This window comes from Gnatocerus cornutus, chromosome 5 (assembly GCF_029298725.1).
Source record: "Gnatocerus cornutus isolate USDA-ARS CGAHR chromosome 5, icGnaCorn1.1, whole genome shotgun sequence".
Taxonomy (NCBI): Eukaryota; Metazoa; Arthropoda; class Insecta; order Coleoptera; family Tenebrionidae; genus Gnatocerus; species Gnatocerus cornutus.
Window position 1 is genome coordinate 17,240,059 of NC_142237.1, and position 16,077 is coordinate 17,256,135.

Below are 16,077 nucleotides of genomic sequence, written 5' to 3' on the forward strand. Positions count from 1 at the left end.
TTTTTCTCATTTTTCCCAATTTTCAAAGTTAAATATCTCGGAAACTATTAGAGATATTGAGATGCGGTTTGCGCCATCGTTTTTCTCGGCTCATTTTACGTTAGAAAAAGTACTTAAAAGCCCAAAATTCGATAGTCGATTTTTCGCGAAAAAAAAATGCGACTCAAACGATGAAAATTTTTCATTTTTTTATTTTTGGCCATAACTCGCGAACTATTTGTCCCGTGGATCTCAAATTTGGCCAGTAGATAGATTTTGAGCTCCTCTTTCGACTGATGTATAATTCAATGCTATTAAACGTCATTTTCATTTTGAAAACATTGATTGAAAATCACCCTAAAATGATGTTTTCAAAACAGTTTTTGGCCAATACCTCGTTTATTTATTAAGCAAACTCAACAAATTTGGCTCTCATTTTACGCAGAATTTCACGCTGAATCCAAACACGTGATAATTTTTTAATATTTGTTAATAAATAACCGAGTTATGGCCGTTTGAAATTTTGGGTTGTCGCCAGAGGGTTAAATTTTCGAAGGTTCGAAACAATTCATGCTCGATATCTCGGAAACTATTTCAGATATTGAAATGCGGTTTGCGCCATTGTTTTGCCCGCGATTTTTTACATTGATTTTGATTTTTCTACAGTTGAAATTTGCAAATTTTCGCAAAAATTCACGACTAAAACTATGGCGGATTTCTGATATCGATATCTCGCTTATTTTTTCGAACACTTTGTGCGTTCCTAGCGTGGTATTTATGAACGCTCAAAGTCGAGTGACAGAAAGCATTGCGCATCTTTATGAACGCTTTTGTGTCACATTTTACACAGAGTGATTTTTATGAACGCAGCCCAGCAGTTGTGCAGTTGTGAACGTGCCCTAATTTTGTTTTGGGGACACGAAACCGCCGGTAAATAAATATAAAAAAATTTGTATCAAATCAACGAACCACCGGTAATGCCACTTGGCATTGGTTACACAGAAAAATTACTTCTGATACATGGTGAGAGTTTTTACTAAATTTGCTACTTTTCATTTATAACAGACATTTGTTTATAGCTGAAGAAAGGTAAGGACGTCATTGACACGCTATTGATATAACAAACAGCGACGTCTTTGCCTACGTAATAGACAATTGACGATGCCACCAAAGAAGAAGCGTGGGGGGCAAAATCAAGGTGGTGCTAAAGCAAACAAAATGTCAACTAGATCTGGTAAGAAACCTGGTGGTGAACAAAATACAGAAGCCCCCACAGTGGTCCCAGTGGAAAAAACTGTTATGAAACCTCCGACAAAAAAGACAAAAGCCCCGAAAGCGAGAGGTAAGAAGAATGCACCTAAAAAAAAGAAAAATGAGGTTAAGTCGGCAGTTTTGGGAAACGACGCCGATATTGAGGAGTTGTTATCAGAATTGGAAAGAGATGACGATGAAACGCCAAAAACTGAGCCGATTGAGCAAGTTTTTCTTAAAATGGATGATGAATACATGGAGACCACAGAAGGGGATAATGGAGAGACCGAGACTTGTGAGATCAGAGAGCAACTTGAGAATTTGAATGTGGAAGAGCCTTTGCCTGAGATTGAAACGACTGTGAATGAAGCTAACACAGAGAACTTGGAGGTACAAGAAGTGGAAATTGACGGTTGTGAAGAATTCGCTGTTGAATACATTGCTGAAGAGTTGGTTCCTGTTGAGAACACTGAAGTTGTTATAGATGACGAAAGTCAAACTAGTCTCGCCCTAGACAAGGAAAAAACCGACGAAAAAGAAGAACCAGAGGAATTAAAAGCAGCCCTAGAACCTGAAGTTGCTGAAGTAAAAGGAGAAATAGACAACAAAGTACCAGAAGAAACAGAACCCAAAATAGAAACCACAAATGAAATCAAACCAGAAGAACCTCAAGAACCTGAACCGCCTGAAGAACCAGACCCTCCACTGGAAGTTAAACCAGAAACTCCAAAAGGCAAAAAGAAACCAACAAAAAAAGAACCCAAAAAGAACCCTGTTAAGAAAAAACAACCAAAGCCCAAACCTCCCAAGAAAGAACCCAACAATAAAACAGAAGAAGTCCGTCGCTCCAGCAGAATTAAATCAATTAGTGACTCAAAACAACGCTCAAAAGGTCACGGTTTAGTGAAAACTGTAAAAATTGTACCAGAACCTGAAATAATAGAAACCAACTTATCAAATCCTGATAACGAAAAATCTTCAGACTCTGTGATGGTTCCTCCAATGGAAACTGAAAACAAACCTGTTAAGGTGAAGTCACGATGGAGACGCTCGTGCGAGTTGGAAATGAACGTGTTAACACCGGCGGCGGTGGTTATGGAAACCTGTGGAGACAGCGAGAAAATCGCTGAAGCTAACAACTTGTTGGAAAATAAGAAAAAAGATGACCAAGAAGTGGAGTCCAGATTGAAGCAGTTTGTGCATTTGAAAGAAAATTTGTACTTAACTGATCGCATGGCGTGTAAAGAAGCAAAGAAGATGACCTGCGACTGCTTTCTCACATCTGAAGACCTAGAAAAGGGCGAATGGGGTTGTGGAGAAGATTGTTTAAATCGCCTTTTGATGATAGAATGGTAAAATATTCTTCAATGCTGACCTGTTGTAACGTTTTTATTGTAGTGGTGCTTTGTGTCCTATTGGTGACAGATGTACCAATAAAAAGTTCCAGAAGACTCAGTTCGCCCCAGTCGAAGTCTTCAAGACTGAGAAGAAAGGATTGGGGTTGAGAGCCGCCGCCAACATACCTTAGTAAGTCTCCTCTAATGTTCGATAAACAACAATAACGCACAATTTCCAGCGGCGAATTCATATTGGAATATGTTGGAGAAGTTTTGGACCATGAAGAATTCGATTCTCGAGTCGACGACTACTCCAACGACAAAAACAGACATTATTATTTTATGTCTTTACGCGCTGACGCCATAATCGACGCCACCAGAAAAGGAAACATCTCGCGATTCATCAACCACTCCTGCGATCCAAACGCAGAAACCCAGAAATGGACAGTCAATGGAGAACTGAGAATAGGTTTCTTCAGTACTAGAACCATTCTAGCTGGTGAAGAGATAACATTTGATTATAGATTCCAGCGCTATGGGTAAAATCGTTTTGTTCAATATCTTGTTTATTTGATCTTTTTAAATTTAGTAAGGAAGCTCAGAAGTGTTACTGCGAAGCTTCGACTTGTCGTGGCTGGTTAGGTGAAGAACCAGACGATGAGGATGACGAAGACGAAGAAGAAGATGAGGAAGAAACTGAAGAAATAGAACCGAAAGAAGCAGTTCCTGAAAAGCCCGAAGCCTCTGAAAAAATGGAGACTGAGATTGAAGAATCTAAAGAAGTGACTGAAGTCCAGAAGCCTCCCGAAAAAGAAAAGAAGAAGCGATCACCACGGAAGAAACCAAGAAAGGACTTATTTGAAGATTTGGATGTTTGTTTATTTTATTTTGTAATGTTATTTTTACCTCACGTTTTCTATTGTAGCAACTGGACGAAGAAATTGACATGTTAATAACGACAGGCTTGAAGAACCAAGCACACACTCTCAAGTTGAGCAGATTGATGGTGAGAGCAAAGGAACCGGCTCAAAGGGCGAAGTTATTGCGGGTTTTGAGACGAGGAGAACTTCCTTGTAGAAGATTATTTCTGGATTACCATGGTTTAAGATTGATGCATGGATACATGACGGATGCACAGGATTTGGCCAAAACTGACAAAAAATACGAATCTTTACCTCTTGAACTGTTGCAAACGTTAGCTACTTTGCCAATTCCCAACAAAACGATGTTGCAAGACAGCAAAGTTTTGCCCACCGTCGAAAAATGGTCGGTTAAATGTGTCGATGTAGACTCTGACAGCTCTTCTCCGCAACCGGAACAAGAAGTACCACCCACAGAGGAAGAAAAGAAAGAAGAAAAAGATACACCTATGGAAACTGAAGTTAAGGTAGAAGAACCCGAAAAAACGGAAGATAGTTCAGAAATCAGAAAATCCACTGGAATGAATCACCAGGGTGATGTTGCCAACAGTGGATTTTCAAACACCCACGGCAAAGAGCTGGCGGATGAGATCTCAGCGACATTCCAAGATGATGAAGGTTCTTCGACTCCAGACACAAAACCAGTGAAGCCCACAGATGCAAAATCTGAAGAAATGAATTACGAGGAAGAAATTACGGCGCTAGCTCTCAAACTCTTGGAAGAATGGTCTAATTTGAAGGAAGTTTTTAAAATCCCCAAAAAAGAAAGGATAGAACAGATGAAAGAACACGAACGCGAGGCCGATCGCGGATATATCGCTGGTTTGGGTTTGGAACAAGACTTGGACAAAAAGAGCGAAAGTCGTTATCGTATTCTCAAACGTTACAGGTCCATTGAAAAAACTGATACTTCCACAAGAAAAACGATAAAACTCGAAGACCGAACTATTGCGAATTTTCCGAAACTTGGAAAATTGGAACGGAGGAAGATGTTTGCTTTGCAAGTTGAACAACGCGAAGAAGAACGACGAAGGAAACAACGAGAAATGTGGAGGCAACACGAACAGCATTGTATTCTTCTAGGAACTGATCCGAGATTAACAGCTCCGTTTGATCCAAATCGGGGCTATCAGTGCATATGGAATCCCCAAATGGGGCAATGGCAGAATTATCCCATTCAGAACCCAAATGTCATTTACAATGCTCAGAATCCCCCCATTTTGAACGTGCAACCTCCAAATAATCCCAATTATCCGTATTTGCAACCGAATTTACACGCTCCTGGGATGATCCCCAATAGCGTTAACTCCATGCATCCGTTACCAACACTGCCATATCAAGAGGAACTGAAGAAAGAAGAGGATTATTCTCAAGTGAAGTTCATGGGACCGATACCACCGCCAGTGAAATTACCACCAAAGTGGAAAACCGCCAAAGATAAATATGGGAGACCTTATTACTACCATATTAAGGTTCGGAAGAGTCAGTGGGAGCCTCCGCTTTTATCGCAGCCTCAAGAGGAAATGGATGACAGTAAGTTCGTTTAGAGACGAGGCTTTCGTTTATTTATTTTTTTTTAGCGAGTGAAACGACATCCAGTTCGGACACCAGCAGTTTGAGCTCCGATTCTAGCTCAGACGAATCCGACAGTGATGACGATGTGGATGACTCCAAACTACTCCAAGAAGTCCGAAAACAGATGGAGAAGCAAGTCAAAATTTCGTTCCCAAAAACAGTGCCACCTCCTGTTAAGGTTGAAGAGCCTGAGCCGAGCCCGGTAGTGGAAGAGACTGAAGAGAAAGATGATAAACTAGAGACAGACAGTCAAGAATGTGAAGTTGATGAATTAATCCCTTCAGTTGACGCAAGACTGAAAGATATCTTAAAAGAAGACAAGGACCAATCGCCCCCTAATAAGAAAAGACGTGCTGGATTAGTCCACGAAATTATAATTAGTGTAAGTTTTGATTAGTCTAATTTGTTTTTACGACATTTATTCCCATTTTAGCCGCGAACGGAAGAGGACAGGTTACAATTCAGAGAGGATTTAAAACGGTATAAATTGAATAAAGAGAAATTGAAAAAAGAAAAGGAGCTGTTGCAACAAGGAAAGAAACATCCTAAAGAAAAACGCCATAAGAGTACAATAAAACTGAAAATGAAAGAAATGGCGGATTCGAATAGTGAACATGCTAAGAAAATCAAAGAATCTTTCAGGTCTAACATGGCGACTGTGGTCGTCAGTGTTCTCAACGCCTACCGAAAACCGGACTGCAAAGAAGGGAGGATTACAAACACGGACGACTTCAAACATTTAGCGAGAAAAGTACAGTCAAATTTTTGGATGATTATCGTCTAACTTTGTTCTTTTAGTTGACTCATTTCGTGATGTTGAAAGAAATGAAACACATTGAAAAAATTGAAGACTTGGTATGCACAGATAACGTCAAAGCTAAAGCCAGGGAATATATCAGGAAGTACATGAGTAAGTTTGGCGAAAATTATCAAAAACGAAACGATGAACCGGACTTTTAATCGTTTTTTTTACAATATTTGTCTGTGATAAGCTGATACGTCATTTGCGATCCATATGTCTCACGATGAAATTTATTTTGTTTGTGTAATGTGTCGTAGTATAATTTATTTAATTTCTTTATAGTTATGTAAGACTTTATTTCTGTTGACTTGTGAGCAACATGGTATACTTTTTATATTGATTTTGTTACGATTCGTACTTGTATATAATGTATTTGTTTTCCAACCAGAAGAAAAAAACCTTTTCTAAAATGTGCTAAACCTCCAGTTCAACTTTATGAAACTTGTGTTCGAAGAAATAAAGAGTATGATGTTTATTTATTAAAATCTGTTGTATTTTAAACCAATACAAGTAATAAGTTACAGTATCAGCCTTCGTCTTTTTTTTAGTGAACGGGGCGATCATCTTCAAGGCACCTCAATTGAAAGAAAACTCATAAAACATGCAACAAGCTAGTTTTTATTTATTAAAATACGCTTTTCTTTTACAATAATAAGTTACACAATTAATAACAAACATAATTAGAGATTAAAACTTACAGTTTTTTGACTATGATTTTTATTCACGTTATGAAGTACCGCCGCTTCGAAGGCTTGTAACGACTTATTAACCCTAGCAAACAACAAATTTAAATTATTATCATTTTCGGGCGGTTGTAAAGCATTCAGCGCCTGATAAATTTGATCCAAAGACGAAAGAACTTCGTTTTTGCTCAGTTTACGGTTATTTTTATGGATCTCTGTCCACGTCAAACTCCGTAGAAAATCGCCGATGCGTTCAAAATTACATAATTTTTTTACGTCCTTTAAAAGTAGAAAAGTTTGTTTTTTATTTACTGCGTCAACTATGGTAATGGTTGACGGTGAACACCGACACTGTAGCTCATTCTGTGAGCACCACTGTAAAATCTTATCAACCGAGTCCTGTTCCCCTTCTTCAGTTAACACGTCTTCTAATTCTTCCAAGAAGTTTGTTTTATACAACGAAATATCAATGTTGGGATCGACGTATTTCATTATTCTGACTTCCGATTCTAATTCCTCTCTGCGCTTCTCAGATTCTGCTAGTTCTTTCAACTGCAACTCTGTGCTTTCTATGAATTTACGCTTCCAGTTGTTCTCTGCTGCGAGGAGTTTGTCTTCTGCGTGCACCAACTTGTTTCTCAACTCATCCAGTTCTTCGTTATTGCTGACGTTCATGGCTGTGGCAGACGAGTTGAGTAATGAGTGCCGTTCGTAGTCTTGTTTTAGAGCTTTGAGTCTTTGGACCTCTGATTTGAGCTCTCTTATTAAGCGGTCGTGAGGGTTTTCGTTGATTCGGGCTCGATTCACGATGGTCCTCGCTTGGCATGCGTATCTTAGTGTGGCCAAAGTCTCGTCCAGATTCGTGTTGGCGGGGGTAATCGTGGCCAACATGCACGTTAAAGAGTTACCCCCCAAACTTTCCTGCAAATTAAACTGTTAGTTACGTGGCTAGGAGTGTTAATTTGGTTTTACCTTCAGTAACCATGTTAAGACAGAGTCTCTGTAAGGGACAAATTGGTTCTTCTTTTGATCTGCTAGTGAAGAAATAACTTTTCCTAAAGTTAGAAGAGATTTGTTGATGCTCACTCCTTGGCGGATTTTTTCGTCACTGTTATGTGAGCTTCCCAATCTCTCGCTTCCTGCTAGATCTACCAAGCTAACTTTGCTTCTTCTACTGGAGTCACTTTCAGTCAACCCATCGGTAAGGCTCAATTCTATTGAGAAAATGCTGTGGGATCTTGAAGACTTGTCATTCATAGTAGTTGCAGCAGTTGCTCTGTTTTTGTTGCCTAGAATTAACCAGTTTCGTAGTTCTTTGTAGGACTTTACAGTGTGCACGCTTAAATCAACGACATAGGGGCCCCATTCAGGGTGCTCTCTTACTTTCAATGGCAGTTTGTTCATAGAGTTTGAGGTGGCAAGCAAATCGTGGATTTTTTCATTGTAAATTTCAAAATAGCTAACTTCTACTGAGACCGTGCATTTGGGGTTTAGGCACGATATTCTGTCAAAGAGGTCCCTACAAAATCGTGGCGTAATTCCAGAAAAGTCCGCAGAGTCTATGTCAGTTATCTCACAACTGCTGGGTCCCATCATACTGAAACTTTTTCCAGAGCCTGTTTGTCCATAGGCGAAAAGACAAGCGTTGTACCCCCGAAACGCACTGTTTAATAAAGGCTTTCCTATGGCTTCAAAGACATCTCTTTGGCTTGAATATAAAGTATTCACCTCGTCACACGACCAAAAAATATGATCGTACTGAAACACATGATTGAGGCTCATCGACGAATTTCCCAAGGGATTTGAACGAATGATCAACTCTTGATTCTGAACAGTTACAACATCAGCTGCCCCCACACAAGCAAGTTCCCTCGCATTCATCGGCCGAATCCGTACAGCAACTGTTAAATTGCTAACTTCGTCAAACTTGTCTTTGCTGCTTCTTCGTTTAGCCAGCAAATTATTGGGAGTTTCAAACGTGACTGTTGTGAAACATTCCGGGGTGCTCACCACGTTTGTTTTGCATAATTTTGGGGTGGCAAAGTGGTTTCTTGGAGGCGTGGGGGACACAAAATGATCGGGATTTTCACCACGAAGAGTTCGAATTCTTTTAGGTGTTATAAAGTTGGTTTTTGGGGTGGTGGGCAGCGGTAATGCCATTTTTGCACTTCACTATTTCTCACAACATTTCCAAGTAATGTTTGAATTTCAAATAAACCGTTTTAAAAAATGACATATAAATGACGGATGACAGATGGGAGGGGAGGCGACCAATGGGAGCAAGAAAAACCAACGTAACCGTAACGTAACGCAACATCAATCAGCGGTGGGGATTGCGGTCATAACCTCAAAACTCATGTAGTTTTTGAAAAAGAAATGGCAAATTTATCTATAACTCTGACGAAGAATTCGGTTAAGTTTTTAGAAGACAGATTATTGGCTCTCACGTAAGTACTTGGCACCACTTTGTAGTTAATACAGGGCTGTCTTGTAGGATCTCTTACTGCCCCTCAAGAAATAAATGGAATTTTCGTTCTAATAAACCAAAACTGCGAAATCCTACTTGGTTTACTCAAAAGCAACGAACTGTAAGACAAAAAATCCTCAATATTTGCTAAAGCGCTAAAATTTCCTTTGTAGTCTGTTGATGACAATGTAACAGTAGATAACAAGACTTTTCTTAAGGAAGTAGTTGAAGATCGGTACATGAATGTTAAACCTGTGACTCCAACTATTTCAACCGATGTTGTGTGGCGTCCCGGCCTTCAAAGAACGGGTGTCATGGCCAGAAAAATCGGAATCTACCCCATGTGGCTAAAAACAGGCAAAAAGATATCAACCACTCTTTTACAAGTTCTTGATAATCACGTTATCAAATATTACCCCCCTGAAACTCATAACCCGCGAATACAACAAGTTGAAAAAATCTACAACAAGAAAGGTTGCCTTCTGTTAGGGGCAGAGGGCGCAGATCCCTCTACCTTCACCAAAGAATATTGTGGACTCTTTAAAGACTCAGGAGTTATTCCTAAGAGACACCTCGCTCGATTTTTCATCAGTCCAGACGCCGTTTTACCCACAGGAACTTTAATAACGGCAAATCATTTTCAAGTCGGCAATTTTGTAGATGTCAGAGGCTTAACGTAGGTCTTTAAAATCAAATAACAACTCTTTGATGACCTCTTTTCAGAATTGACCGCGGTTTTCAAGGTGTGATGAAACGCCACGGATTCAAGGGAATGCCGGCGTCTCATGGAGCCACAAAAACTCATCGTCGTGGTGGTAATATCGGTGGTGGAGGCGAAAAAGGACGGGTATGGCCTGGAACAAAAATGCCCGGTCATATGGGGAATCGGTATCGAGTACTAAGAGGACTTAAGATTTGGAGAATCAACACTAAGTATAATGTTCTTTATGTATCTGGGCAGAATATTGCAGGGGGAACTAATTCTATTGTGTACGTTTATGATACAAAGTTGCCTCTGAGGCAGCCTGCAAATCCTGTTCCGTTTCCTACGTACTTAGAGACTGAGGAGGAACTTCCTGAGAACATTTTTGATAGTGGAATTCATGAATTCAGTGAGCCTAGTATCATGTATAGTGACAAAAACTAAACTGCAATAAAATAGTCTAGCAATAGTTTTGGTCTTTTGAATTATGCTCAAGACAATTTAATATAATTCTAATTTTTAATTATTGATTTGTTTTTCTTTTAAATGAAATTCGACTTAAATAATAACTTTGCTAAAAATGGTGGATGCGCCAGGTCAAAATCTTGCATAGATCTTTTTTATTATTTAGCTGTATTTTGGTTTATCTTATTAGGAACTTGATAAACTTAGAAAACTCAAGAAATCCAAAGACCTCCGAGAATACTAGAAAATCGTAGAGATTCTCAGATAATGCAAGATTTATTAAAGAATTAACGCTTGCCTTTAAAGGAAGTTTGATATTTGAAACAAATATTTATTGAAAACATGTTTATAAAAATAATAATCAGTAACAGTCACTATTAAAAGTAATAATTTACTTATGCTAATACGCAAGACTAAATAGAAACAATCTAACAACCTATCTCGGATGTTTTTTGTTCCCAACTAAAAGTTGAACACATATTATCTAACATTTTATGCGAACAGGAAGGCATTCAATTTATTTCTAATTTTCATCATATTTTGGTTTTCTACATAGGTACAACGACGTTACACTCAGTGGCGGATTTCGACTTTTAAACGTTGCGACTTATTCGATTTAACTCAAGATTTCAATGTAAATCCGCCACTGTACATTTCTTCATTACATCTACTCGATGACTACAGCCTCTACGTAAATACATCACAGGTCGGGTAGCTGAACAGGATCAGCCATTAGTTATCTAAACTTAATAAGCTTTTGCAATAACAGTACAATTTTAAATGAAAATCAGTAATACAAGCACTTTGTTTCCCGTACAAATTTAGTCTGCTAATTGTGCCCATAACTTCGAATTTTGTGGTTTTATTAGCGCCCACAGTGTCTCTCAATGTGACCTCAAACAGCGCATTTCCAGGTACAGTCTCTAAATTAATCATGTAATCCTTTACATCATGTTCATTTAAGATCTCTTCATGATGCGTCATTACTCTAGCAATGGTGATGTTAGCGAGCGACAAAACAGAACATTGTGCGTATCCTTCTAGTTGTTGGTTCATGTGTTCTACCGCGAAATGTGCAGCTTCGATCACCGCACTGTTATTACTTTCTATTTCAACACTTTGTTGGCACGTACACCAATGACTTGCGATACCTGCATCTGTGCAAGTTCGTTCAGGGGCGATTTCATTAAATAAACTATAACCACGCGAACTGTTCTTTGGTCTGGATGTTAAAGCGTCGTCTGCGATCGAGGAAGGGTTCAAGAGGTCCTTCAAAGTCTCGTGTAAGTCGTAAGGTGTGGTAAGACGTCTTGTGTTTTTCACAAGGTTTCTGTAAGCTTGGGGATATTGTCCTTTGAACCATTCTGGTAGCACCATATAAACGAAAGGAAGTCTTTCTTCTAATCGACCCTGGAAGGTCTGTCTAAATTCCCCCCATCTTATTCCGTGGTCGCTCATGAAGATCATCACAGTGTTGTTCAATCTACCGTATTTCACTAATTTGTTGAAAAAATTGAGGTACGCGTTGTCTCCAAAATGAGGAGTGTTTAAATTGTCATGACTTAGACTAGCTCCCCAGAAGAAACCAAAATAGGGGAGTTTTTCCCAGTCCATTTTTAAAGCGAAATTCCTGATGTAGTCCAATAGGACTTGATAGACGAATCTTGCGCCAATGCACTGAGCTTTGACGTTGAGTCCATTGTCGCAGTTCCCGATGTTGTTCTCCGCCTCTTTATCAAAAGGCCCCCACATGTAATGCGTCGGTTGCTTCACAAACCCTTTTCTCATGTAATTGAAAATTCCCATCCAAGTGGCGTCTTCACCAAACGCGGTAGCAAAACCTCGAGCTTTAAAGTCGTTCCAAATAAAAGGACAAGTGTCGAAACGCTCTTGGGTGTTTTCATTCCAACAGCGCTCTTTCAACTGGTCTTCTGATAGACCTGTCAACACTGGCATTAAATTGGGAAAGGTATTGTCACCGACTTTGTTGTAACCCAACAGTTCTATCGCGGAGATGTTCTGCAGATACTCGGCGGTCTTCGGCATCTGTCTGTGAAAGTTAACTCTAGAGACTGCGTCTAAACCAACAATCAACACATTAATTGGTTTAGTCTCTCTGTCGAGTTTTTCGGTATTCTTCCGTGGTATAAACGAAAAATAGTCTATATAAACCACGTCTGTATCTACATGGCACATCACTTTAATAAACTCGTCTGTGATTCTTGCACTAACATTGAACGGAATGCACTTTTTTGTATACTCTACTTTATTGTCATGGTCGTCATTTTGGGGTTCGACTCTATGAAAGCTTATGTAACAGCATCGCAAAGCATTTATACTTTGATTGGTGTATTTAGACACAACAGATTTTCTAAGGTTGATTGAAGTAAGATTAGAAACGAATAAAGCAGGGATGCCTTGGTTACAAACTGGTTTCTCTCCGTATTTAAAATATTTTTTTGCATTCTCTTCAAATGGATCCATCTCTGGTATTCGACATCCTTGGGTTTTTATTAAAAAGCCTCTGAGAGTATCTTGGTCGAAGATTGGTTCTTCGCTCTGAAGTTGCATACGGTTAATGTTATACGTGATAATCATGTTGTAGCAAAATGTGAGAATGGCAAGGAAGATGAGGAACAAAAGAAATGAGACTTTCCATGGACGTTTTCTCTGGATTTCCATGCCATTCGATAATCTGCAAGAATAATAGTTTCGTTAATTGTGGTACCAAAATGGCATCAATTTGACAAAATGTTCGATATTTAAACAGTCTGCCAATGTCATATTTTCCCTAAGCAATTAACTATTGCATATGGAAGGGATTAAATGCTCCTACTATGGACAACCTATTTTTTATCTCTAATCTAATCTTGAGCAAAAATATTATATTTTTGAAATATTTTTATCTTTTCATAACTGAAGAGGTCAAATGAAGTCAAGAGGATGGTGAAAAAAAATACATATGGATTTTCCTATACTGATAACTTTGTGAAAAATACAAGGTTCCATCAACAAACCGCACGATCTTATCAAACCTCATAAATTATAAGACATTTTGATAATTGCCTTTAAGACTGCTAAGACTTTAAGACTTTAAACGATGTGTACTTTGTCAATAAGATTGGATTTGCGAAATTACAGAGAAGTTAAGTGTGTTTGTGCCAAAGTTTTGTAATTTTTATTTATTTTTACACTGTTTCGCAATTTCAGCTGATGTGTTATTTAACTCAAAGCTCCACAAAATTAAAAATTAAGAAAGTTCACTATAATGTAGATATATTAAATTTCAATATTCACGTGTTAAGTTTTTTTAGGCTGATTCATTTTTTTTAATTGCAACAGAGCAGAATAAAAAAATTGTGTTAAATTGCTCTGCTTTTTAAAACTTGAGATGAAAAAATCTAGTATCGTGGCATCAAGGTACCGAAATCGTAACTTTTATAAATATTTTGTCAAAAAGAAATGTGTAAGCTTTTTCATGATTTATGGCTTATGGAAAAATACACTGCTTGATAAAGATGCGCGACGGATGAATTCTAACAAAAAATTCCGGGTAAATTCGTGAATAAAATCAATATAATATGTTTAATGTTTATATTGCGAAATTGTTTAGCAACATTTAGCTTAGCCAAGAAGATTTTCCTATTTACTTTCCTATTTATAAAAATTTGAATTGGGTAATCGACTTTAATTTTTTTGTTTAAATCCATTTAAATTAAAAATGCAGTTTTTATACTTTACCGAATTAATTGAATGCATGTGGTGTACAAAATCCTCACTTTCTTCAAACTTTAAACGAGATACTTATATTGTAATATCTAGAAAAATTTACATAAAACAGGTGAATTTTGACAGCTCGCTTTGAGGGATGGTTCGATAAGGCGTCGCGACGACAAGTCGGTAGCACACGCGCGAAATTTAAATATCAACTTGCACTGAGCAAATTGTAAATCATTTTATTTTTATAACAAGCGCATCTTTGTTTTTTTGGTTTATATATACAAGATAAACAAAAGATATTGATTGCATTGTTTAAATGATAAGCAAATTTCTCAGTAATTACCATTCCACCAGAAATATTAATTTAGCAATTGTTTACTGCTTTAATAAATTACGCTTAATTTGCAGAAAATAATATTAAGTCTTTTGTTTGACCATTATATCAACTTATATCTAGTGGAAACGTCCTTAACTTTGACGAATCAACTGATTCGGTATTGATTGGTTTTTAAATAAATTTAATCGAACTTCATGAATAATGTCCATGTGTCATTGCTTTAGGATAAATAAAATAATTACCTTGTATTTGATTTAGAATGAACAGTAATATAGTGTTAAGCCTAAGTTAAATCTGTGTAATTTATTAATTTAGTAAGAAGCTTACCTGAAATTCTGCGATAAAAAACGTGTTTAATCGGCACCAGTATTTGTCGCACTGATCAAGGGATCGTGTGATTTTATCGATATGTTATAATTAATAGGAGAGCCTTTTCAGAACACCTAGGTATGAACGAAAGATAAGATTATAATTGAAATTTTATCCAATGTTCTATACAAACTTCTCTATGATCTTTTTCAACATTTTTTATTTCTCTCTTTGGGTTTTGGTTGTGATTTTTGCATTATTAAATAATTCCTTTCTATAATCTTTTAAGATGATAAGGAATGAACCTAATTCATTAGCTGGCAATGGAATCACTTTTATTTTTTAATACAAATAGACGAAGTGTTTTGAAATTTAGCTAAGTCTCATGAACCGAAGGCGAATTTTTACATTTTTAATTGAATGTATAAAAACAGTGGAAAGTCATTAAAATATTTGTTTTTTAAATATACCTTAAAATAGAATAAAATTATTAAAATATTTGCTTTTCAAATATACTTTTCAAAACAGGGCAAAATCCTTAAGAAAGTGTATAGAACATTAGATAAAATCTCAATTATAATCTTATCTTTTGTACATACAACAGACTTGGGTGTTAACAAAAATTTCCATTTATAGAAATAATTAAGTTCAATTAAACTCATTTTCTAAATATGTGATTTTTTTGTGCTTGAGCCATTCAACTAAGATTTCACAAATGGTGGATGCGCCAGGGTAAAATTTTTGATTTCAATTTTATTTACATTTTATAGCGATTTTAATAAAAGATAGTTAGTGTCTATTCAAGTTTTTTTGTTCTTCGTACTTGTAGACTGATATACTTGATTTTCACCAGTATTACAAAAAATTCAACCAATTTCTAGGTCTATAAAAAAATAGCTCTATTATTAGTAGCAGCCAAAGTTAATTTTTTTTGTAAGTTGATATCTTTCAAAATCCGTTTACGCTTATTGGAACAATGTAAGGTGTAAAAAGTAACTTGTTTTTCGCTTTAAGAATCATAGACATACAGGTACGAAAAGTGCTCACCTGAATATTACCCTCTCTTTGACCACTTATCCCCAAAATTTGCGCAACACTAACGCTTGTTGAAATCAGCTAAACAAGTGCACATAAACTAAAGCTTTGCAATATGATAACATATTCATGATACTCCCACACATTGACCATATCCTTTACTTTCTTTATCGCCATTCAAATAAATACACTCTATTATAAGTAGCGTGTAGCGCTATTATAGTGTTAATAAAAACTCGTTTGTGTGCAGGACGTGTCCCATAATATTTATAACGTAATAAAAGACGACTGTAACAATTTATTACAAAATCATGCGAGGAACAAGTCGCAAAGAAAAGTTAGTACTGCGGGAACGAAGTGCGTTTTGCTTCAACACAAAAGACAGAATAACTCTTACCACACTTTCACACTTTTGCTTTTGAACTTAAAAACTTGTGATTGCTTTGAAAATGGTGCCAATTCATAGGTTACTAATTCCAGCTGAAATTTTGGAT

The 16,077-nt window shown here is 37.2% G+C and overlaps 4 protein-coding genes across 6 annotated transcripts; 2 read left to right on the plus strand and 2 right to left on the minus strand.

The window, feature by feature from the left end:
* Window positions 1–692: 692 nt before the first annotated feature.
* Window positions 693–6,393, plus strand: Set2 (SET domain containing 2). Its single transcript, XM_088037633.1, has 9 exons — window positions 693–1,002; window positions 1,059–2,582; window positions 2,629–2,757; window positions 2,807–3,106; window positions 3,157–3,439; window positions 3,493–5,020; window positions 5,068–5,444; window positions 5,496–5,813; window positions 5,861–6,393. Exons 2-9 carry the CDS (start codon window positions 1,141–1,143, stop codon window positions 6,020–6,022), a joined length of 4,539 nt encoding a protein of 1,512 aa, XP_087893759.1. The 5' UTR covers window positions 693–1,002; window positions 1,059–1,140; the 3' UTR covers window positions 6,023–6,393.
* A 49-nt stretch (window positions 6,394–6,442) lies between these two features.
* On the minus strand, window positions 6,443–8,801 carry neb (kinesin family member nebbish). Its single transcript, XM_088037634.1, has 2 exons — window positions 7,520–8,801; window positions 6,443–7,468 (listed from the first exon to the last, which is right to left on the minus strand). Exons 1-2 carry the CDS (start codon window positions 8,705–8,707, stop codon window positions 6,545–6,547), a joined length of 2,112 nt encoding a protein of 703 aa, XP_087893760.1. The 5' UTR covers window positions 8,708–8,801; the 3' UTR covers window positions 6,443–6,544.
* A 35-nt stretch (window positions 8,802–8,836) lies between these two features.
* Window positions 8,837–10,186, plus strand: mRpL3 (mitochondrial ribosomal protein L3). The gene is made up of 4 exons (XM_088037646.1): window positions 8,837–8,994; window positions 9,042–9,135; window positions 9,188–9,690; window positions 9,738–10,186. The coding sequence occupies exons 1-4, from the start codon at window positions 8,924–8,926 to the stop codon at window positions 10,159–10,161; spliced, it is 1,092 nt and encodes a 363-aa protein (XP_087893772.1). The 5' UTR covers window positions 8,837–8,923; the 3' UTR covers window positions 10,162–10,186.
* Window positions 10,187–10,492: 306 nt separating this feature from the next.
* On the minus strand, window positions 10,493–16,063 carry LOC148175215 (uncharacterized). 3 transcript variants are annotated; one of them, XM_088037640.1, is made up of 2 exons: window positions 15,596–16,063; window positions 10,493–12,877 (listed from the first exon to the last, which is right to left on the minus strand). In XM_088037640.1, the coding sequence occupies exon 2, from the start codon at window positions 12,862–12,864 to the stop codon at window positions 10,915–10,917; it is 1,950 nt and encodes a 649-aa protein (XP_087893766.1). In that variant the 5' UTR covers window positions 12,865–12,877; window positions 15,596–16,063; the 3' UTR covers window positions 10,493–10,914. The 3 variants fall into 3 exon arrangements, with proteins under 3 accessions (XP_087893766.1, XP_087893764.1, XP_087893765.1); XM_088037638.1 differs by lacking the exon at window positions 15,596–16,063 and adding an exon at window positions 14,567–14,663; XM_088037639.1 differs by lacking the exon at window positions 15,596–16,063 and adding an exon at window positions 13,924–14,107.
* Window positions 16,064–16,077: the final 14 nt, after the last annotated feature.